The sequence below is a fragment of the Schistocerca cancellata genome, chromosome 2 (genome assembly GCF_023864275.1).
Source record: "Schistocerca cancellata isolate TAMUIC-IGC-003103 chromosome 2, iqSchCanc2.1, whole genome shotgun sequence".
Lineage (NCBI taxonomy): Eukaryota > Metazoa > Arthropoda > Insecta > Orthoptera > Acrididae > Schistocerca > Schistocerca cancellata.
In genome coordinates this window covers 639,070,058-639,095,913 of record NC_064627.1, presented here as the reverse complement: position 1 = coordinate 639,095,913, position 25,856 = coordinate 639,070,058, and the positions used below count along the sequence as shown (strand labels likewise).

The window sequence follows — 25,856 nt, the reverse complement described above, 5'->3', positions numbered from 1 at the left end:
TGAGTGTTACTTACTTCCATCAGTATGGCTTACATGGTGTTCTCTCACTGACTGCAATTTATACTTCATACTCTCCTACCACTTGTCTTCGACAACGAGATGATAGTATACAGAGGGACTACACACAAAATCAGAATGTGTTCTGTACACTCTTTGGCTGCCCTAACAGCTGCATCATTTCCCCATACGCTGACATGTCCTGGTACAAAAGGTGAATTGGATCATGTTTCCCTGGAATGCAAATCCATTAAGTCGCTTAGTGTTTAACTACAAGAAGAGAACTGCTGCATGTGACAGTGCTCTTAACACTTATAAGAAAATATATTTGATGTTGGTGGCAAAAAGATTGTGTGAAAACTTAAGTTTTACCTCTGGAGTCTTATGGCATTATTGGCTGAGAGACCAAGAGAGATCGATTCACTCACCAAATCGAAAAGGGGTTTCTCCCCCTATATAGAATGGCCCCTTTCCTTGCAGCGTGTATGAGTTGTGTTCTAAGTATAGGTACTGTGATGGATGTGTGTATTGTGTGGTGTTGTCATGTTTGGATTTTATCATGGTAATGATGATGACAGTGATGGATAAAGGGGTTTCTGCTGATCTTAACATCCTTATCCATCAGATGGACTCCTGTCAACAGTGTCACATGACTTTGCTTCATGACATGCTGTAAAGAAGCCTGGAATTTAGTGCAGGATGTTGGCAAAAAATCTGGCGATCAGGAACTTTTGTCACCATCTCACCTTCCCCTTGCTGGACAACTAGTGGTAGTGAAAATTTTCCACCCCTAGGATTCGAACCAGCTACCTCTTGAGTCAAGGGCCTCTGTGCAGTGTGTGTTAAAAAACTCTTCTGCAGAGGTGGGTTTCTGTCTATAGTAACAGAAGAAAGAACCATTATTCTCTATTCTCTTTGCTTTAGAGTGAAGTCAATCTAATTACATGATACTGCTCTGTGCTGATAGAGTATATCTTTATTCTTGTTATAAATGTAGTCAAAAGGGGCATATTGTAACATGTATTTCTGTATATGTCTATGTGGAGACTTCAAAAAGTGTTTGGCCCAAATGCTGCCAAAATTTCTCTGTGAATCTTTGTGCAGTTTAGTTTTGCCCCTAAGAATTACATTGTTCTGCTTACTTCAACTTTGGAGTATGTTTCCAGTTGTTGCACCATTTCACTCCCACACTGCAATGCACCTGCTATCCACACCACAGCAGAACAATGTCTATGGGAAACCCAGTCCATGTAATCTCTTCATAAAATGTACCATTCTAGTTGCACAGTTATCTCATGGAGGGACAACTTGTGTAACTTCACTGGAAGTCCCTTCAAAAGCCATATAACTCTAGATTAAGTGCTGTTATTTATTTGTGTACTTGTTTTCTCTTCTAGGATCTACACGGGACATCTCGCAACACTGCACCAGATCTGGACTCTTCACAGGACTACTATTTGGTGGGTGGCAGCAGAAATGACACGCACTCCACAGTCCGCTATCGCCGCAGGCTTGACACTTGTGATAAGGATGATATGATCCTGGGGGTATGTATTTCTTCTTAATGGTTTTCATATGGCATAGGCATTGGCCGTTAGGAATCTTCATACAAAGTGTTCAATACATTCTTAAGTATAATGCAGAAAATTAGATAATAGTGACAGGTTGCCTATATCAAATTATTGTACTTGTCTGGGGATAGGACTACTCATCACCTTCATATCTGAAGATACACAGGCTTGTTTTTAGATCCTCTACATTAGAGGAAACACCTAGATTCCAGATTTAGCTTTGAATTATATTTGTATTTTATTTTAAATGAGCAGTTTATGTATGTGGTATTAGTATACATATTGCTGAGTGTAGCGAGGGACCCTTACTGTTTCACTGTAAATCCGGAATATGAGAATATGGATATGTGCTTGATAATGTAAAGTAGAAATGATTTCTGCTTGAACAAGAAACATTATAAAGTTACAGAGAGAGTCCAAAGATACTATGGGTTAAAAGCAAGACAACAATTTAACTGAGCTGAGAGGACTGTAAGGAAAGGGATTCAAATGCAAAATATATCTGGGAAAATCATTAAAAGCTAAAAATACTTAATTTCATATTTAAAATCTATTAAAGACTGAAGATGAATGTAGTTTTACTCCTTTACTTATTATTCTGCCACAGAGAGGAAAAATTGATTCTGAATTTCATTTTGTAAATTTCTTGAGAGAGTGTTCTTAAGTTTATCACTTTGGATTTTATATGGATGTGAAGATGGGTAATTGTTTGCCCCTAATATAAGCTATGATCACTAGATAACAGAAACTTCCTGATTTCGACTTAGATGAGAGGAACCTGGAGATAACCTCAATTTTCCTGTATGTTCTTTAAACAGGAACTCAATGGAGAAATCAGGTCGTACTATTTATTTACCATGCATCAGATTTTATTTTCTAATAAGAAAGGGGAGACAAGAAGTTAATTTACCACTATTTAAAAGACAGATTTATTAACTAGCTTTAAAGGCCTACAATTTGAGAGTACATGACTGCAATGTTTGAATATTGACAGTAGAGGACCTGTGTGATCCTCACAGTGTCAATATTAACTAGACTGGACACAACTAAGAGGACAGTTAAACATCTATTCACTCATTGTTCTGACAGTGTGGCTGTGTTGGCCTGAAAACTACTGTTTTTTTCCCCTATAGTCACAGACATCATGAAGCTTATGCTTCGCAAATGCAAAGGGTGTCGTGGCGCAGCATTTTTTTCTTATACGTGAGCCAGTGTAAACAGAAAATTTTATTGTATTTTCATAATTTTACTGAGATTCTAGTGACATAAATTTCCAGCATGATCTAGTTGAAATAAGTTATTTGTACAGTGTATGTGTGTTGTGAAGGCGTTGTACAGGACTGATAAACAACATGCAGAGTATTAATCAGTGGCATTATTATTCGTAACCTTAAACATCAGGGTCAAAGAGGACTGCAATATACAATTTGTATTTTGTTATATTCGACAGCTACTGGATATGACTGTCATGTCCTCTTTCATACAAATAATAATGCAAACTACACATCTTTACTGAGTCAAAAGTTATTTTTGCTAGACAAATACTGAAGAGGTTATTTAAAGTTCTGTATGCTTTCTACAACATAATGTTGTTTGTTTGATACTGCGAAGTTCCTTATATCCTTCTTACATTAAATTGTACTTACTATAATTACAGTATAAATTACTTTATTGATATTGACTAATGTATCTTTTATTGTAGAGTGACACAGTAAGAGTAATATGGTCACTGCATGAAGAGGCTCCCCAAATGGTGGAAGGAAAGTTAATCAGATTGCAAGGTCACAAAGCCAACAGAGGTACTCGTAGCTTGCATCTCATTGTACCACCAGAGCTGCCACGACCTAATGCACAACAGTGGGATGTCACTCTCAAAGATGTAAGAAATTTTTAGGGGCAACATGTTTCCATAATTTGAAGAAAATGTTTGTTGCTTTCCTTTCTGGTACTTAAATATTTTGAAAGCATTTTTTCACTAACATTACAAAAAGTTGCATTTATTAACATAGAGTAAAAAATTAGTCTGCATGTCTTCATAATTATTTTTAAAACAGTATTGGCTCCATTAATATGTTTGTATTTAATGCCTAATGGTAATGATAATATGAAACTGTTTTTCAGTTCATTATACCAGACAACATGGATACCATATACCAGTGCAAGATATTTAAAGCTCCACCAGTCAGAACTAAGCATCATATTATTGGAGTGAGTATGCAGCTGTTTTCAGTGTGTGTCTACCATTTTTTTTCCATTGTACTAAGCAAATAACTGTCTATATTCTTCAGACCCTAGCTGCTGATTATGCCACAATATTTACAACTTTTTGGTGTATTTCTATCTACCTTCTGCCATCCATAGTTAGAAGAATATTGTGAGATAATATGCGTTGTATAAGAGTTACATCTTTAAGTCAGAATAGATTAAATTCATTTACAGGGCTATATTATTAATTTTTTTTTGCCATTGTCATGGACTGAACTTCACACAACAGATATTCTATGATCCTTTATGGTTATAAGTGGGAGGTATACATATGCTCCAATGTTATCAGATCAAAATACTTGTGGAGTTTTGACGCATTGCAGTGGTAAAAATTTCATGAAATCTTTTTTTTAACCAATGGATTTCTTTGAGTTTGTAGCCAATAAGTCATAGCTAATTCCCACAGCTGGGTACTCTACTATCATTGTTTCATCTATGTGGGAAAACCAAAATCTGCAAATTATTGTTATAGATAATGTTGATGAAAACATGTTTATGACACTAAGCAAAATAATCACATTGATACCTCATGCAGACAATTTTTGCTTGGCCATCAGTTACATAAACTTCCAAAATAAGTTTTAATTCTTTTTTGAATGTCCATCCCAGTACTTCTGAATCTGACATTTCTTCCAAAATCATGGGGCATCATATTCAACTTTAGTTTATTTATTAGGCAATAAAATTAATTTGCCCTATCTCAGATACCTGGATCCAGTGTAATACTGGTATGTAGAAAGACAAAATAAATGAAATGTTGTATAAGATTTGATTCTACAACAGCCAGTCACTTACAAAGATATCTCCTTCATCTCCCAGTAACTTATTAAAGAAATGGTATATATGAAGAAAGCTGTGTATCATCACAGAAATGGACACCACACTTTTTAGTGGAAATAGATATTTGGAATTTCAGTATGAAAAAACTTAGATATGCATGTGTTTAAACGGCCAGAATAAACCGAGAAATATATGCAATAACCATACACAAATAAAACCATTAGTGTTAATGAGCAATAACACTTAAAACACTTAAAATTGAAAGCTGTGTTATACATGACTGAATTATTAGTAATAACATAAATATTTCAGAATTAGCATTTTCAAAAGCCTTATTACCAGATCTCAAAAATTTTAATTTTACTGTTGTTGTTGTTGCTGCTGCTGCTGCTGCTGCTGCTGCTGTTATCTTCAGTACAAGGACTAGTGACACTTGAACCTGCTTGCTGTAGTCAAGCCTTAGGCTACATCCATTATTTTTACCCCCCAAAACAGACCTCCGTTATCAGATCATCTGGTCTTGATACCTCAGAATGTGTTCTGTCAACCAGTCCTTTTTTTATTCAAATTGTGCAGTGAACTTCTTTTCTTACCAATCCAATTCATACTCTTTTTTATGCGTGTTTCACTGCCACGTAACTCTATATTACAGACAAATGCTTTCCGAAAATATTTCTTAACACTTAAATTTAAATTAGGTGTTAAAATACTCTCTCTTTCAGCATTGCTTTTCTTTCTATTGCCAATCTCCCTCTGTACTTCAGCCAGTGTTGGTTACACTGCCTGACAAAAAAGTTAAGTATGCAGAAGACTTGGTCGGATGTCAATGTAACTTCATACACATACACCTCATTGACAGATATGTAAATGATTAGAGTTACAATTATCTGTGACAGATAGTGACCACCACCGAGCATTAGTGTTGTTCATTATTGGTGTTGTTACTAGGTATGTAAGGGTACATAAGTGGCATAAACAGCATCAGATGTTGAATGGCTACAATAAAGGACATGAATATGCTGCATACACATTTGAGACAGCATTATCATCAGTGGCAGAGTTTGAAAGGAGTTTCCATTTTGTGGGTTGTTGAATCATGCAATATCCAGATTTGTGGAGTATTCAGAGGTGAGAGTTGATCGATGTTAGATTGCATGGGAAAGTGATGGCAGGTGTACTCATAATCAAGGTTACAGTTGACGATGTCTGACCACCACAAGGGAAGATCACCCATTATGCACCAAGTACATTGTATCCCCATTGCTTATGAACCTGCCATCTAAGAACAGTGTTCCCTGCAGCATTCTGTGTCATCCCACCACACTGGTCAGAAACTAGGAGCAGCCAGACTATGGAATTACTGTCCTATGCGTAGGCTGTGTTAACACAACAATACAAATATCTGGGTTTGGAGTGGTGCTATGACTGGAAAAATGGACTACTGATGATGTTACAGTGTGTTCAACGACGAACTGCAGTTTGCACTACACCAGATGATCTTCGTCAGAGAGTATGGTGGTGATTTGGTGAGGGAGCATATTCTTCCGTTGTTTTAGAGACGCCCAGCAGTGTTAGTCTTGGTTCCACGGTACGAGACCCATCGGTTACATGGCTCGTAGTGATTGAAGGAACTCCTGACAGTAAGTCAGGGACATGCTGCATCTTAATGTGTTACCATTTGTGCAACCATATGGTTGTGCCACTTTCCAACAGTACAGTCCATGTCTGCTCATGGCACAAGCCTCTATGAACTACTTGCATGATGCTGAAGTAGTCTTGTGACCAGCAAATGCCCCACATCTGTCCTTGATAGAACGTGTGGGGCCAGCTCGGACATGAACTCCATCTCAGTGCCAGTCTGTATTTTACAGACTAGGATCCTACGGAGTATAAGATTCACCTTAATTTCTAAACAGTTTTTTAATTAACATTTTTACCATTTTTATTATTCAATTACAAAGCCAGGCTAAAAAACTCTTAGTTTATAAAAGCAAAGTGACTCTTAAAACCCCGGAAAATCATCTAGTTTTGGCCACTTTGCCTTCAGTTCTCTATTTGTACATTTAGTCTTCATTTTTTTCAGTTCTTCTTTGCTGACCCACGAATCACAAATGGTTTTTTCAGTTGGTGGGGGGCCAAAATGCCATTCATCTGCTCTGTTTCCATGTTCTGCTGCATATGCTGTTACTTTCAATTTACAGCTCACACCATATGAATACCTTTTATTTTTTCCTCTACGAAACTACCTGCTAACAGAAATATTGTAATTTTACCAATAACTCAAATCACTTTCAGTTCAAGTTCACTGGTACCGTAGACTGCAGTGACACATGATAGGCTAGACAGTGTTCTGGATTTGTGATGACGGAGTGGGAGGCAGGCAATGTTAGCAACTCATGTTTGTCACATCAGTGCACTGATGCTGCCAGTTGAATTCATTGTTGACAGATATGGATAGGTTTCACATGGCATTGAATATATAGCCATTTTTAACACTAACAGGAATTTTAAATCAAGCACTGGACATTTTTATATCAGTTTTGACTACAAGAATCACCTGAATTTTGGGTGCAATTTTTCAAAGAAAATAGTGCATCTTATTGTCCATAAATTACGGTATCCACAATATCAATGGTTATGGACCAGCTTGCCTCAGTAGAGGATACAATGGCGTTATGACACTGCGTTACTGTGTTACCAACCAAATCCGTGCTTGCATCCAGACCAGAGGGGTTGTCACTTCATGCAGACAGTGGGCTCATACTGCCAAGTTCTTTGTAAATTTCACTTAATTTTGCAATCACTGAAATAGCATCACCTAACCTCTCAACCCCTGAAATTTCATTTTGTTTCCTCTTCCTCTTCTGTGTGCTTAACTTGTTTTGTCATGCAGTTCATTTTTCTCCCCAAATAGGAAAGCTAATTTATTGTCTCATTTCTTAATCTAATTCTGTCAGAATCACCTGATTTAATCCAACTACACTCCATTAACATTGTTTTACTTTTGTTGCTATTTTTATAACCTCTTTTTAAGACATTACCCATTTTCTTCAACTGATCTTCCTAGAAGTCTTTTGCTGTCTGATGTAACTTAACTGTTTTTGACAAACGGTACATTTTTATTTCTTCTTCTAGAGCTTTAGTTCACTTCCCAAATATCTCCTCGGTTTCCTTTACTGCTCACTTAATGTACATATTGAATAATATGGGGGATAAAAACATTCTGCAGTACATGTATCTGTTTGAATATGTCAGCTTTTTTTTTGTATTTCTGTCCTTCATTGTCTCAAGATATCAAAGGGTATGCATAGTATGTACAGATATATATCCCATCTGATATGCTGTAGCACACAATAAGTGCTAGTATAGGAAACCAAATACAGATGTAGTTCCCTGGTAAGTAGTTTGCAAGAAATATAAGTTCTGGGAAAAGATGTGGGAGTTAATTAAGATTCAGACAGCATCTAAAATGTGAACAAAAACTTTAGTGTACTGACTGCATTAATATGTAAACACTTTGTTCTCAAGTAAGAAATATTGTGTGCCTGAGATTTTTCAAATGTGTCTAACTGATTTACAATTACTGTTTCAGTATGAACCTATTCTGACTCCTGGTACTGAGCATTTGGTGCATCATATGCTTTTATATGAGTGTGGAGTTAAGGCTGGAAATTTGGATGCATATGTCCACCAGAAGGGTGCTCCATGTTATGGACCTGAAATGCCTCGTCCGTGGGAACACTGCCTTACACCAATTGTAACATGGGCAATAGGATCAACAGGTACAGATGGTGTTGATTAAGCTGCAGTAAAACTTTTCATTTTTCTATATTTGTAATTATACTTAATCATGCTGAACCAACTACTACCGATTTGTAATTACATTCCACCAGTAGTAATAAAGCATATCACATCGGAATGTGGCCCACTTTTAAACCATTCTGGAGATTCCCCACTACCAACACCTGGCAGAAAATAACATTAATTCTTCCTGGGCATGCCTTGCTGTGAAGCTGTGAACACCAATGGACAGTGATAAATGTTCTCCTCCAGATCTCGGTGGTCGTACTTCAGTGCCAAAGCAGTTTCATTCAGTACTGTCTATACTTTGTAATACTTGGCAGTGTAGAAAGTGTTTACCTCCTTAGTCCTGTTATGTGCAAGCCAACTGCATCCCCTCCACACTTCTCTTTCATCCTCTCTGTCCGCGCAGAGGTGCCTTCTAACATAATGTGATTTGTGTGTCATTGTGGTTTTGATAACAAATTATTGTGATGTCATCATGAGAAAGACAATACTACCAAGGATGTGGCAACACTATGGAGACAGCGTTCCTTTGGGACTACCATTGTAGCATATAAATCAAATACCTTATCTACCTGATTATAAGGGTTTTTCCCAAATTCATCAACTGAAAAATACAGGGTCAATCTATATTCGCATATAAAACTGTTGTTGCTGAAGTAAATGTTTTTACACTGTTTAATAGTTTAATATAGGGTCGTCTTACATTGAAAGATGAAGCCTTGTCTATTGAGGTTTCATAAAAATTTATTTTGAAGATTTCTGAAGGGTAGAGCTTAGCAGACAATACTTCTGTTTGAATAGGCCTGAGATTTCCTGATACGCAGAAGTGCTTGATACTGTGTCGATCTTGTTTGATCAGTCATGTGACATTTGACTCACAGCACTAGTGCAGTGGATGGATATGTAAGAAACTGTGAACTAGGCATTACAACAATCTAATACTCTACTCAAAACATTGACAGTTTTGTGGAACACAGGAGGAAATAGCATTAAATTCTATCAACTTACAGATTTTGTTGCGTTTGAATAGGTTTGTAGTAGAATTTCTCATACATGTGTGGCTACTGTATATATACATTTATGCTGCTTTTTAAGTAAAGGTACAATTCAAAGGTGAAAATCTTGTTCTTCAAAAACTGTTACTCAATTCTTAAGTCAGTATTTTATTTGGTTATGAGAAACTAATGATTTAAGAAGTGTGTTGCAAATGAAAATTTGGTAGCTGTTCACGATTTAGAATAATGAAAGAAAGTGTTACCAGCTTTTAATCAGCTTTAGAACAAAAAGGTGACATTCAGTTGAAACAAAAAAGACTATTAATCCAGAACTAAGTGTCTAAAAAATGAAACATATCACATTAAACTGACTGCAATTGATATTGCAAGAATAGATTATACCAGAAAGACCCATTGTGGAGATAGTACTAACAGACGGCACTACCGAGTGTGGGATGAGCAAAAGTTTGAAAATTGGACTACATCATCATTGTGATCCTTTATTTACATATTAGCTGCTGCTGTTACGTATGACCTGCACCCAAGAAGATATTGCCATACATATTTTGTCATGCAACCAACTGTGGAAATGTATACTGTGTACTTTGGCTTTTTACAAACATGCACCAAGTTTAGACTGCAAACTGCCTGAACCCAAAAATGTATTCTGTGTACTAAGTTTAAACTGCAATTTGCCTGAATCCATTTGTACTTGGAATTGAAATGTCTTTCAAATGGGCCAAATATTCAACAATAGCATACATTCCTTCAGGAGATGCTAAAAGTCTAGACTGGGGACGGTGGCATACTTGTGTGTTTCATGAAGTAACATTGTCGATGCCCACTGTAAGGGGTGATACAAATGATAGGGAGTGTGTCAGCTGCTGGTCCTACACCGCCGATGAGAGAGCAGTGGACAGTTGATATGTTTTGGTAGCAAAGGACATAACATTCTCACTCCAGAGTAGAAGCAAAATCCTCTATGTGGTAAAAAAACTAAATCGTAATATTTTCAAAAGAAATAGCCTAATATTTATGACAATGAAGATATAAGTTTCACAGCTGCCCTGTTAGGATGATGACAATGATGATAATAAGTAATGGTGCCACAGAGGACAGGCTAGGCAAAAGAGGCAGTGAAGATAAAAATTAATGTAAACAATTTCTTTTTGTTTATATTATTTCTTCTTGTAGTTTCAACCATAGACATCAAGTAAAAGAGATGAGTTTAGGATAGGTGTAATGGTAACTTCTTAGGTAGACAAGTTATTTCAATAAAAGTTTGTAATTTTAATTAGTTAGAGTATATTTAAAAATACATTTTTCTCAAGGAGATTATTAAAAAAAAGGGTGTCATCTATATCCAGGATCATCATATACTCAGGTAAATAAGGTACATTCATGCAATATTCTGTTGGAGAAGATACCCATTTCAAATGGTTTTCAGTTTAAAATAGTTGACTGGCACACATTTTGTACTTCGACTGATATTCTGCTTCAACCTCAAGCTATAGGCAAATTCAATATGACAGAGCATTACACATAAAACAGACAGCAGAAAATAATAACTTTAAAAATGGCCTGCCTGAATTTGAGCCTCAAGTACTTCTAAAGAAAAATATAGCAGGGTTTATCTTTCGATGTATTTGAGTCTGTTAGTTTTATATGAGACTGTTAGTAATTACAAAATTAATTTATTTTTCCACTTACGTCTTTTATTATGAAACTGGACTTGTCAGTTCAATGTATGGAAGAGCTTGGTCATATTTAAAAAGATATAAATACTTAAATATGTGTTTAATGAGGATAGAACAGATGACCAGCTATGACATTGTTTAAGAATCTTTCTGGCATTTACCCTAAATGATGTGGGAAGATTATATTCACAGTGTCCTGACACTTTTGTCAGAAGATGATGAGTGTGATATATGTTGAAACATCATGGTTTTTCAACATTATCACTTGGTTGCTAACCTGAAAGCTTTTCATCAAGCATGAAGTATTTTCCAAAATCAGTGTTAGTGATGTTTCCTGATTACATGCCTTATTTTTCTGTTGTTACTTTGTTTCAAAATTACAATTAAACACCTTTATTTTTTTTAGGAGAGCTACTACCACAACATGTTGGTTTGCCACTTTCTGATTCTTCTTATTTTATGCTTGAGGTCCACTATGACAACCCGTCATTCCATACAGGTTAGTATATAAAACAAATAAAACTATAAATTTATCATTTGCTAGTGATGACTTTTACCATTTCAGTTTATTCAGTCACAAGAGTTTGGCGTAACTTGTGTAATGGATAAAATTAAATTTTATTCTTCATGGTTTAGATTATAATGAATAACAAATGATGCCTAGAAAGGGTGTAACAAAAAGGTATGGCCATACTCTCAGGAAACATTCCTCACACGTAGAGGAATAAAATGTGTTATATGAACACAGGTCCAGAAATGCCTTATTTTCATGTTAGAGATAATTTTTTCAATTTTGCTTCGTAATCACATTAATCATGGGAAACACAGAAACAGAAGATACTAGCATTACATAAAAAAAGTTTCTTACATGTATTGTTCCAAATACTGTCTCAATTACATTATGTTAGTTTGTACATTGAGTTGTAATTCTTAGATGCACTACCAAGTTTATTGTTCCAATGGAACATGTGACTCCTTTCATTGTGTGAAGTGTAAATATATGTTGTGGCATCAGAGGAAATTCCATTGTGGGCCTTACTTCATCCCAGGGGAATTAATGGAAACCCATATGCACTTTCTTATTAGCATTCCACCTCTTCTTCTAGAAGAAGTACCACTGGATAAGCTATGGTGTATGTGGTTCCTACATGATTGTTGCCCACCTCACTCTTCCAGTGTTGTACCACAAATATCAAATGAAAAGTTTCCTGGCCATTGGATAGGAAGGAATGGTGCACTACAGTGGCTAACCATGTCCCCTAATTAGACTCCTCATGATTTCCTTCTGTGGGGAGTACTGAAAGATGTAGTCTATCATGAGACCCCCACCACGCCAGATGATATGTGCTGTCGTTTTGCTACAGCATGCAGTGGTATATAATCCAAAGTACTTTCATCTATCTCCCGAATGGTGATTGCTAATGTGCATTGCAGATAATGGTAAACAATTTGAGCAAATGCTTAAGTAAAGTGTGAAACTACAATTCATTTAAAAAAAGTATATATTTTGTGGATGCCCTGTTGTCAGTCATTCTGTTTAAGATGTTTAGTTTATTTGAAGTGTATTCCATCTAATTACAATGTTGAGTTGTATCTATAGATGCATTTTTTCAACAGCAGGTGTTTTACCTTTAAGAAGCCTTCAGGCAAAGACACATCAGGTATTATTATTATTATTATTATTATTATTTTCAAATCTATGAAAGTGAATACTGTAGTTTCTATTTTTCTATGAATAGGACTGTTTATCATTGTGAATGTTTCTGTTTGGGCTTTGACAAGTAAGTAGTGACGGGGAGGGTTAAATGGAAAACTGCCTGACAAAACTGTAGTTGTTTCCACAGAAACCTGGAGATGTACATACATTTGAAACAATTTTCAGAAGCCCCATCTGATACACAAGAAGCTAGCATATGTCATAGTTCCACATAAAAAAATTGTGGCTGACCCTGTATCTGTGTCATAAAGGAGATGAGTTTTTATCTTAGTAGCAAAGTCATCTCTTGCTGCATATAATGGTGTGTTTCAGCATACTATCAATTGTGGAAGACCTCATTTCAGTGTTTGGAACCATTTAAGAAATAATAGGGGTGTCGTATCTTACATAACTCACCTTGTATATCTTTATATTTTGGTACAACAAAGAAAACAATCAATTATTGACAAAATTATTTAATTTGATGATGCACATAAAAGACTGTTGTAATGGGTACGTTTTTGGAGCCAGTGGTTCCTTCTTCTGCCAGAAGGGTTGAAGGGGAAGGAAGAAGGGTGAAGGAAAAGAAAAGGTGAAGGGAGAAAAGTATTTTCGTAGAAATGCTGTTAGCCATGGATAGGAAAAGTAATAATACATTTTCATTTCTGAGTTACTTTAACATAACCTTTGCAGCAATAACCTTTTGGAACAGTACTCTCTTTAATCATTCAGCAGAATTTGTCTTATTGTTTCCTGCTGTTGGTATGAACTCGTTTATTCCCCTCTTCTATGTATCATTAATTGTACTTCTGCCAAACATTCTGACTATGGCAGCTCGTTAGTATACATTTTTGGCGTTCACAAATTTTTACATTAAAATTGGGATGGAAGTGTGAAATATCATATGCAGTATAACAGGTATGATTTGAACAATTTTATACAACTGCAGCTACTTCAAATAATAATAATAATAATAATAATAATAATAATAATAATAATATTCTGGTTCTGTCTTGCTCTGAACCCACTATCCAACATGCTAAATAATACAAATTATGGATATAATATTACTGGAACATATCCACACAAAATCACACATTTGCTATACATGGATGATCTAAAACTACTGGCAGCAACCAATCAACAACTCAACCAATTACTAAAGATAACAGAAGTATTCAGCAATGATATAAATATGGCTTTTGGAACAGACAAATGTAAGAAAAATAGCATAGTCAAGGGAAAACACATTAAACAAGAAGATTACATATTGGATAACCACAGCGACTGCATAGAAGCGATGGAAAAAACAGATGCCTATAAATATCTACGATACAGACAAAAAATAGGAATAGATAATACAAATATTAAAGAAGAACTAAAAGAAAAATATAGACAAAGACTAACAAAAATACTGAAAACAGAATTCATGATTGCAATACAGGATCAAACAATAAACACCAGATATTACAGCAAGCATATTATTAAAGATCCCAATACCACAACAGATAAATGCAGACTTTGCAAACAACAAATAGAAACAGTAGATCACATCACAAGCGGATGTTCCTAAATGCAATATAACATATACCGTACAGTTAAAAGGAAGTCACGCTTGATCAAGGTCCGCGTCACCTTCCATTTTTGTCCAGACATAATGTCTGAGAAAAGAAAGAAAGAAAGAATAATAATTATAATAATAATAATAGTGTAACTTCTCTGACAAAAGAAAGAATTGGTTTTGTGGAGTATTGCTAAAGTATTATCTCTCACCAACTCTCATTTTCTGAGGCGGGAAAGTAACGTAATTTCCCCTTATGAAATATTCTGTCCTTCCCTGTAGTCCACATAAAAGTTAATGTTAATAATGTTACACTGCACTGTAGGTACACCTTAAATAGAGGAAACTATACTGCAGCATGATTAACACTGCACATTTATAAAGAAAAGCCATTCATCTATTTTTAAATTGTGCAAATGTTGCGATCATACTATGATTGAAGTATGTAGTATCATTCCAATCTCTCTCTCAACTGCAATCATTGACAATGCCAAGAGCCTATTCTACATAATTGTATTTCAAAGAAAGGTTTTTATCCTTTTCATTGTTGAGAAACAATATATAATAAAATCCACTAGTTAAATATACTATAACACATTCAGAAATCCACAAAATAGGTGTTGGTTTTTCCATCTATGATGTACACTGATGTCTGATCTAATTTTATGATATAGTGAGTGAATTGGTGTACCTGAAGAATGTGCTATCATCTAGTGGCATTTATGCCAATCAAACGGGGATATACGTCTTGCGAACTGTGCACATAGTTTATCAAATCCATATATATTTGATCCATAAGCCAATTACATTATGCCAGTAGCGCATGCGCAAAAGTGTCTTAAAACATGCACAACTGAAGGTGTGCTTGCGATCCTGATGCCAAGTTTCATGTAGTCTAGAGGAGTAACAGTGCAGCACAGCATGGTAGATTTAAGTGCCCTATATTTCAGATTACTGCATCTACGTTACGTTTAACAGCATTCAGAGAAAAATAATGAATAAATCTGCACGTGTCCGAAGTTAGGGTGTTCACATGCTCTTGTGCTCTTGCACAGCAGCTGCCACTGCATTCTAACAAGGGCACAGTGATTAGCTTCCTCCTGTGAGATGACCCATACAGGTCATATAAAAGGTATGCGACATGATATGAAGCAAATACTAGTTGTTATGGATAGAACAGAATCATTTGCTTATTCAGTGTGCAAAGAGTGGTGAAACCTTCTGATTTAAGTGACTTCGACAAAGAGGTATTGGTTTGGACCAGTAGATGTAAAAGAGTGCCCAGATAAAGTGCTATTTATTTAATACCAATGCTCAGAAATTCCTATTGATAGTGCACAAATGATGGTGGGACCATTAAAGGACACACCCATCATCCAAGAATACACATGTTGGAGGCATGCCTGCTCTATAAGACTGAATGGATGGCAATGTATGGTGAGACTGACACTGGAGTAGAGTTCTGTGAAAGCTCAAAGTATTTTAGAATTGGCAATTCATTTCATGTTATTGCGAAAGTAACAGTGCAACATAATGACCTGTATATGTATTGTCACAGATTTAGACACATCATCAACTATATTCACAGAAACATTATGATTGAATCGTGGACAGTGGAAATGATTCACACTTTCTGTTCCCTCTTGCCATTAGTGGTCAAGCTACTCTACCTTACAAGAAGATGGTTGTTCAGTATTTTTACAGCCTAATGATCACAATATTTTTCCTAGAATGACCTGTTACTGTTATTACTGATTGCTTGCATTGATTACAGGCACTTCCCCATATACAAAGGGATTTGTAACTTGTGCTTAGCCATGGGCATTCATATAACATATACTTTTGGTCTCATATCGAAGATGTGTCATAATTATAACTGTGCTGAAGGTGCATACATGCCATTAGGCTTGTAGTATTAATGTGGTGGTTGACCAGTGACTGAACATTTTTCTTATTTGTTTCTATGTGTAATTTGACATTTTGGAAAAACAAGAAATACACCACAAAGTTAATTGCAATCACTGGTTCTGAACTGCAGGTCGTGACAGTTCTGGAGTTCGTGTTTTCCACACTGACCAGTTACGCCATTATGATGGTGGAATTCTTGTAAGTGGTATTACAATAACACCACTTCATGTTATACCACCTGGACAGCCAGCGTATAGAACAGCTGGTTACTGCAGTGGAGCATGCACCAACAAGGTGAGTACAATGTGCACCTGTCTACATAATTTTCGTTTGAGAAGATGCTTCTTGTCTTACCGTTCACAATTTGAAAATATCATTGCACTGTTGCACTGTTTCTGTTCATATCCATTCACAAGACATTTGATATTAAAAGAACAAATGACTTTCCTCAGTGAATAATTGTTTAAAATGTTGGTGCCACCGTAACTCATCTTTTTCAGCAGTGAATCTCCAGAAAGGTTTGAAGCATTTTGAATTGATGTTTGACATATATGATATCTGGAGAATAAGATAATAATCAATGAGATTCCGCAAAAAATAAATAATGAATAAACTGGTATTGCTCACCTGACTGGCGGTTCATCATTGACATGCCTGATAATAAAGTTTAACCCTTAGCTTTTCATTTATGTCAGTTAATTATTCTCATTCAGAGCTAGTAATAATCTTGTATAAACACAGTAAACATGATTTGGTTAACTTAACACTCATTTGTGCTGCTAAAAAACATTAAAATTGTATGTATAGTACGAGAATGCAGTGGAACTTCAATTTTACGTTCTGCGATATTACGTTTTTCACAGTTCTACACCATAAATTCATAGCCCCTGTGAAAGAGCCAAATAAGATCAATGCTAAAAATTCCCTGATTTTACATTTCTTCCTAGTAGGGTTTACCTCAATTCTAAGTTGTTACTCAATGTCTCGCTTGACTTTGTTGCATTTTCTTGCTATTGATATTTGATGTGACTGAGCAAGTTACAAGTGGCACAAAAGACAGATGGTTCACACCACGGGGAGTTAAGGGAATATTTTAGGCCATTGTGGAGAGGGGATGTGTGAGAGAGGATCCATGACTGTTATTGCCAACACAACTTGCAACAATTAGCTTCACTGCGCAATTGTGATAAAACTACTGCTAGGTTGCAGCAGTAATGGAAAAAAAACAAGACAGTCGACATGAAGTTTTCCAGACTGAGCCAATATGTGATGAAGGGGCCCAGCCACCACATTTTCTTGTGCCACTTGTAACTCAGTCTCATCTTTTTGTAAGTATTTTCAATGTACTATGTTCAGCAACAATATCAATTGTCAACCTTTTAAATTCAAACATTGAGCCTAAAAGATACTCGAGGAAACGTCACCTATTTCCGGCTAGTGAACTCTTATTGGCTGGCGACTTGTTAAGTCACTCAATAGCCAGCTCATCCAGCAAACCACTCTAACGCATGTAAAATGAGCTCGTCTACTGGATGTGTGGAGAGTGAGAGAGGCTCTTCAATGACGGGAGTGGAAGTAGAGGTGAAAGCATTTTGTGAAATGCTGGAAATGTACTTTTCATGCAGATGATGTACTGTGACAGAGATGTCACACAAAAATAGAATTAGGGTTTTGCAGTAGCACATTTCAAATAAAGCCTTTCATTTTCAAATCTGACATGATATAGTTGCAACAACTACATACATTACTCTTGTATATACTTTGCACCGCACACACCATGCACTGTAAATCGTGAAGATTGGCAACATTGATAGAGGGCATGAAGCAAAACTGTAGTACCTGAGCTTTCTTTCATATTTATGTTTTACACAGTGTACAGAAATTCACTGAGCCAACTTCTAATAAGCTTGTAATGTCATCTGTGGAAGTAAACTCATTTTTTCACATCTCATTCTCTTATGAAGCCTAAAATAACACTTTAGCATTGGTGAGCATATGAAGTATGGCGTGTAAGGAAAGCTTTAAACAAAAACAGCAATGTTGACAAAGTATGTATAGTATAGAGAAACTCTAAGTGCATCATTGTAAAGAAGTAGGAATCTAAATTTATAAAAGTAAAATGAAATAGACATATAGCTGAAAGTTAGGACAAAAGCATAATTTAAGCATGCACCGTTATAGTGGTGTGTCGGTAAAATGGTGAATGCATATGTATTCTGTGCTGAGAGGAACAGAGCATACTTTACAGCATCATCATTGTGCTCTCTGTGGCTGTCCCATGACACACTCTTCAGCTGTAGCCTACCCTGGTAACTGACAGCACTGTTGTAAGCACCACAATGGGCTACTGTATAACTTATGACTCTGCCTAGATACATTTGTGCTCTTAGAAAACTGTCACTGTCACTTCTAACATAATATTTGTTATGGTTGCATTATGCCAACCATAATGAACACCAAAGTGGCTAAGTATCTTCACCATACCTACTCTAAAATGAAAATCAATGATAAATGTTCAATCCTCACCTCAAAGTGTTTACTACAGTCAGATGAGAAAGAATGCCAGTGCTGCCTGGAGTGTCATTTGGTACACTGTCCATTATCACTCCACATCTTCCCACCAGCTGTTTGCTTATGTGCATACCCCTGTAATATCCTTCTCAGTGCTGATGTCTGGGTGGACTCAGTGCAATGTGAGAGGTACACATTTTGTTAGTGTGTGAGCTTGAATAAAAAATGTACTTACCTGAGAGAGAGGCTGAAAGGAAAGAAAGAAGGGTGAAAGAAAAGGACTGCCAACATTTAAGAAATGGGTAGAGTTATGGGAAAGTTGTCCAGAACCGTGATTGTAGGTGCTGCACTGGATGACATTTGAAAACTTGGGAACTTGAAGGTGGAAGATAGGATATTATGCAAGACGAGCATTATGAAAGAAACATCACACACTAAGTCAATAAGAGCAGAAAGACAAGTGCATTATTTATGACAGACAGGTGAGGGGGAGATGGGGAAAATTAGACATGTCAGAAAATAAAAGATCCAGAAGAATAAAAGGGAACAAAGAAAAGAAACTATTACTAAAAAGTAATGCAGAGACCACAGAAGTTAATGTAAATTTGGGCCAAGTGGATGATGAAAACCAAGCAGTTCCACTCTGCAGAGTTCTGATAAAGTGGTATGCAGGTGATATGTGGGATGGAACAGGCACTGAGGTCACAACTGTCTTGTTGTAGAACATGCTCTGCAACAGGATACTGTTATGAAGCATACCCACTATGTGTATGTCCATTCATCCTAACTGATAACTTAGTGGTGATCATACTAATGAAAAGTACAAACGTATTTACAGAACACCTGGTACACGGCATGCCATTTCACAGGTGGCTCTCCTTTTGATATGTTTTGTCAGTTACAGGGCTGATATAGGTAGTAGGAAGTTGTCACAGGCACATCTTAACAGAGGGAACGATCACAGGGGCATACAGGGGGAAGCCATAGGGTAGGAAAATAAGTGCAGAAAGAGCCTAGGGTCTGACTGGTTATTAAAGAGATTCTCTTTTTTGGGTTTGGGGGGGGGGGGGGGGGGGGAGATAAGCTATTCTAAATGTGGCGGGCAAAATGTCAGACAGAATGGACCTAATTTCAAAGCATGATTTTAGGAAGTCAAAGCCTTGTGGCAAGTAGCTAATTATTACATTCAAGAATAGGATTGTACTGAATATCAAGAGTGTAGTACTAAATTGTTTTTTGGAGGGATCAGCATTACCAGAATTGGATGTGATGGAGTGGAAAATATGCTTTTGAACTCGGCTGATGGGATATTTATGTGCAGGGAAGGTTGAGGTGAGAATGATGGTGTATTGTTCTAAAGAGTCCGCCTTGAATGTCAAATCTGTACATGAGTGAATGTTTGATTTGAAAGAATGTCAACTGTCAAAATGTAATTTCTGTTGTTTGTGGGTTTAATGTGAACAGAAATGTTTAGCTGACATTCAGTGAGGATTAGGTCAACATCAAGGAAGGTGGCATGAGATTTGAAGTAGAGCCAGGTGAAATTTAACTTGGGTAATGTATTAAGAGATTCCAAAAATTTCAAGAGGTCAACTTCACCATGGGTCTATATGGAAAGGGTGTCATTAATGCTTTTAAACCAAACCAGGGGCTGAAGGCACTCACTAACTGGACCTCTGCCTTGATTGATCGACACCTGCCTATTACCTAGATCATCTGAAATCTCCCATCGCACTCCCACCATACATGTTTCTTGTCACCATTGATGCCAGCTCCCTGTGTACCACCATTCCACTCAGATGGTCCATCTGTTGCTGGGTATTGGCACAACCAGCACCCACTTGACCCCAAACCTGTGACATACTTCCTGCTCAACTTAATCAACTTCACTTATAAACAGCTACTCTACCTTTAAGGGGCAGACATATAAACAGATCAGGAGTAATCCCATGGGAACCTGGACGGCTCCTTCCTGTGCCAAGCTTTCCATGGGCCACTAGGAGGGGGTTTCCCCGGGATGCAACAGGCTTCAGCCCTTGGTTTGGTTTAGATACATTGATGACATCTTTGCCAAATGGACTGTTGGCGAGGCAGACTTGCTGAAATTTTTGGAATGTCTAAATACATTCTCCTGATTAAATTTCACATTGTACTGTTCCAAATCTTATGCCATTTCGCGAGATGTTACCTAAGTCTCACAAGGGCCAGCTACACACCCCTTTCACGTTAAACCTAAAAACTGACTAAACAGATAGTATCAAAGGGAGAGCCACCAGTAAATTGGCACATGTTGTGTACTGGCAGTTGTGTAAACACACAGTATCCTGTTACAGAGTATGCTCTACAGCATGACAATTGTACCTCAGTGCCTGTTTCATCCCACACGTCATCTGGATTCTCTGTCCTGATTACAGTTTCTCAGAACTCTGCAGGATGAAACTGGCATTTCAACATCTGCTTGGTTCTTGCCACCTAACTGTCCAAAATTTACATTAATTTCTGTGATCCCCACATTTGTTTTCAGTAACTGTTCTTTTCTTTGTTGACTTTAATTTTTCTATATATTTTTTTTATTTTCTAACCAGTCTATTTTTCTCCACTTCCCCCTCACATGTGTATCACGTATAGTGCACTTAACTTTGTGTTCTTATTGACTGTTGCACTTGTTTTTCCGGTAAGCCTGTCTTGGTTATAACCCATCACCCACCTTAAAGTTCTAAGCTTTTCAAATCTCATCTGGTGCAGGGATCTTCCTTCTTATTCCATCCAGTGCAGTCTTTTTCCTTCATCCCTCTTCCTTTCCCTTCATTTGTTCTGCCAAAAGAAGGAGCCAATAGCTCCAAAAGCTTGCACATTTCCATATCTTTTATATCCGTTTTCTCATGCCACCAGTAGGTGAGAAGATTTTTTTATCTGCCAAATTATATTTTCAAATATGGACTCTTTTCGTTTATATGGAAAGAAACTTGACAACAAGTATGCCCGCCATCGCTTTCCCATGCAGTCCAAAGTAGAGCCACTGTAAAATCCAAATGTCCCACAAATCATGGTATTGCATGATTTGACCAGCTGGTCAAGTGGAGACCCACAATGAGGCCCCTTTCAAACTCTGTCAGGTGCTGATAATCTTGTCTCACATGACAGTACGGCATCTCTGTGTCCTTCATGGTAATCGCTCAACACCTTACACTGTTCACACCCCTCATATATTCTACCAGTGTATGCACCCTGCAGGCCATTCTACTTGTCAGAGAGCATAGCACTACTGATAATTATGATGAATGTTATATAAGGTTATATTTATGTTTGACTGCATCTTCTGGATGCATCACTTGTTTTGTAAGGCAGTGTATAAAAATTTTTTGCACCATAGATCCATGAACAGCCTTAAGTGCCCTTACTTCATTCATGTCTGTTACTTTGCATCTGACAGATAGAAAAGGATTTTGAGAAGTGAAATGAAGTTTATTTAAAAGGTCACATATCTGGAGTTCTTTCTGAAATATTTCATCACGCGGCTTTGTACATGTGGTCTTACATGAACTTCAGTTTGATTGTTCTTAAAAAAGAAAAAAAAAGACTGTTCTGTATAGCCTATAAGAATGCTTACTCTTTCCTTTTGTAGGTGAAAATAAATGAAAAAAAAAAAAACAATGTCTTCAATAGCAAAGGAGTATATAAAAGCAGCACTTTGCACTATTAAATGTTACAGCTGCTGCCGCAATCAGGTGTGAAATTAGTTTCGGTACTCCTGCACTCTCATTTGGCTGGGAAGGCCTTACGTCTCAGACATGTACGTGACAAGAAGGAGCTAAAACCAATTGTTAGAGATGATAGTTATGACTTCAACTACCAGCAGGCTCGCAGACTTCAGGAGGAAGTTGAATTCCTTCCTGGAGATGAGCTTGTCACTGAATGTGTGTACCAGACGTCCAAAAGGAAGCAACCAACTTATGTGAGTACAGCTATAATGAAAATATCATTATCAACACAAAGTGTCATCTCATAAATACCATGTTCTACTTTTAGACACACAGGAAAGTAGTGACTGTATTGACATTATTGAATTCTGTTATGAAGTATAGTCATGTTAGATATCTACAAGAAATGAAATTATAAGCACAGTGGGAAAATCACACAGCTATTACAGTTATCATTCTATAGGCTTAACCACTATCTGGGATCCTCAGTTCCTTTGATCTGTTATATATTACATTGTAAATATTAACAATATTATGAGGATAGACTCATCATAAAGTTGAAACATTGAGTTGCAGAGAGGTACACTGTAAGACTGTTGTTGCACATTGAGCTTTCAGCCAAAGCCTTCTTCAGAAAAAAAAAGAGAATTCATCCAAGCAAGCATACCTCATGCACACATGACTGCTATCTCCAGCTGCTCCAGCCAGTAAATATTAGTGACACTGTAGTAAACGTTAGTGATTACTACTCTGTATTATTTATTACTTGTGCAGTAATATATTGCCCATGGACGAGATGATGAATCTCATCGAATCTTCTTCTTCTTCTTCTTCTGCTTCTTTACCATATGTAGCCTTGATGTTATATCTGTTATGGTCGAGTGCTTCATAATTTCTGTCTCTTTCAACTAATATTTCTCATTACTTGTTGAGAAATTATTTATTTATGACTGGCTATCTTTGTTCTCTTAATTTTTGAGGCTTCTATTTTAGTTCTTCCCCCTTTTTTCTGGTAGTTTGATGATGGTTGCTATTGTTTTGACATGTTCTTCACTGATCACAGATAAACTTTTAATGGCATACATCCATATTAATATTTTTATATCAGTAACATGCAAATTCTTTTTTTGTACTGCATCTCCTCTTGTCTACATTATTGTAGACCAGGCACCGTTCATACAGATTATTATCTTCATCTTAACAGATATTCTTGTATCTCATAGAAATCTAGAATTTCTCATCTATGTTATCCCTTGTGTCACTACTCTGTTCTAATCAGCTAAGGAGTTATTGTCTTACTGTTAAACTATTCTTCAAGTTTATATGTGTGCTGGTTTTGTCAAGGCAGCTCTGACCACACTGCTGTGGTACATAAGGTAGTGGTTTTTCTTTTCTCTCTCCGTCGGTTTATAGATAAACATTTCTTGCTTTAAAATAACTTCTGGTTTGTGATGCTGACAAAGTAATTTGTTTTGTGTTTTTCAAAAGCTTAACATTATGCCAGCTTCTAGGTTTATTGGCTGGATAACTGAATCATCTTGAAAAAATTCATAATCATCAGCAACCAAAGTGTAGTCTGTCAAAAAATTATGAGTAGGAAACTTCTAAAGAATATGGACATAATTATTCATATGATAAGCAGTGACATTGACCAAGGAATTCTGCTTTCTTAGCAAGTGTGAAGCTTTATTCAGATTTGATGGGGACAGTAGAATCATGAAGATTTCATATGAGACTGCTGCGATACAGTGCTTTATAATAATGCAGACCAGTGTTTCGAGTGATTGTTTAGATTCTTCACTGCAGTATACATGTCATCAAGAGGTATTGAAGATTTGGCAGTCCATCACATCTTTGGTATATAATTTTTGTGAATTAAGGTCAGGTGGCTTAACATAAGAGGAGGAGGAGATTAGTGTTTTAACGACCCGTTGACAACGAGTTCATTAGAGACGGAGCACAAGCTCGGATAAGGGAAGGATTGGGAAGGAAATGGGCTGTACACATTCAAAGGAACCATCCTGGCAATTGCCTGAAATGATTTAGAAAAATCACAGAAAACCTAAATCAGGATGGCTGGAATGCAAGTCCAGTGTGCTAACCACTGTGCCACCCCACTCGGTGGCTAGCATAAGACACCTGAGGAACTTAACATTTGGTGTTCCTCCAGTTTGAATGTATATATACTCCTATCTGTAAAAATAGCCTACTTTCTGTAGCTTGTATAAGATTTCAACCATGCAAATTGTGGTACTAACAGAAAATTTGATCAGCTCATTTTGTTCCAAACATTAATTTTCATGTACTTGTGTATATGTGCTACAGTGTGTATTAATGAATGAGACCACAAATAGAATGATAACTGGAGCTGATTACATTTAGCAACATGGTTCTGGGAAGTTCTGAATAGAATATAGTTAATCAAAGAGTTGAGATGTAGAGCAGTCAACAGGTACATAAACAAGATTGAAATCACAGCTAGTGCTCAGATAATATTCTTCCTCAGAACAAACTTTAGATGGAAAAAAGTATGAGTAGATTGTACTGGCTAGCTATATTGTCCTGCTGCTGCAGGCTTTGTCGGGCCGCGTGGATGAAAGAAATAAGTAGGAGGAAAAGAAGGCTGACAGCCGGGGGAGAGAGACACAGCAAGGGAATGAGATAGCAATGTGGCATTGGTGAGGCTGCCCTGTCTCAGACGGGGGAGTTGCATGTGGTACATGAGGAAGTGGTGAGGGGGGGGGGGGAGAGAGAGAGAGAGAGAGAGAGAGAGAGAGAGAGAGAGAGAGAGAGAGAGAGAGAGAGAGAAGGGGGGGGGGGAGGTTGACTGATGGAACAGTGTGTGAATGTAGATTGTGGTGTGGAGTGGAGTGGAGTGTACACAGTATAGAGATGATTGTGGGACAGGGGTAGCAGAGATTAAGGCCAGGGGGATTGTGCTATCAAAGGATACGTTGGAAGGACAGTTCCCATCTACATAATTAAGATACGGAGGTATTGTGAGATAGGATATAGATGGCACAGGCTGTGAAAGAGCTATTGAAGTTGATCATGTTGTGCTCAGTGGCATGTTCTGTCATTAGTTAGTCACTTAATTTTGGGGAACTGTGGTGGTGGCCATTCATCAGGTGGACAGCAGGTTGATGGTATTTCCCATATAAAAGGCTGTGCAGAAATTAAAACAGAGTTGAAATGTAACATACTCTTTCACAGGTTGCCTTGCCTCTGATATGGTAATGGAAATGGAAATGATCATATGGCATTGTTGACCGGGAGGCCCATGCGGGAGAGTTCGGCTGTCGTATTGCAAGTCCGTTTTAGTTGATGCCACTTTGGCGACTTGCGGGTCAACAATGATGAAGGACAC

At 37.0% G+C, this 25,856-nt stretch overlaps 1 protein-coding gene across 1 annotated transcript in view; it reads left to right on the top strand.

The window, feature by feature from the left end:
- The window catches only part of LOC126162312 (MOXD1 homolog 1-like), a 172,626-nt gene that overhangs the window by 123,435 nt on the left and 23,335 nt on the right, over window positions 1-25,856 (top strand). The window contains exons 2-8 of the mRNA XM_049918735.1: window positions 1,395-1,544; window positions 3,271-3,447; window positions 3,690-3,776; window positions 8,206-8,395; window positions 11,519-11,611; window positions 16,408-16,571; window positions 22,501-22,743. Of these exons, the coding sequence (XP_049774692.1) occupies window positions 1,395-1,544; window positions 3,271-3,447; window positions 3,690-3,776; window positions 8,206-8,395; window positions 11,519-11,611; window positions 16,408-16,571; window positions 22,501-22,743 (1,104 nt within the window). The remainder of the gene's footprint in view (window positions 1-1,394; window positions 1,545-3,270; window positions 3,448-3,689; window positions 3,777-8,205; window positions 8,396-11,518; window positions 11,612-16,407; window positions 16,572-22,500; window positions 22,744-25,856) is intronic.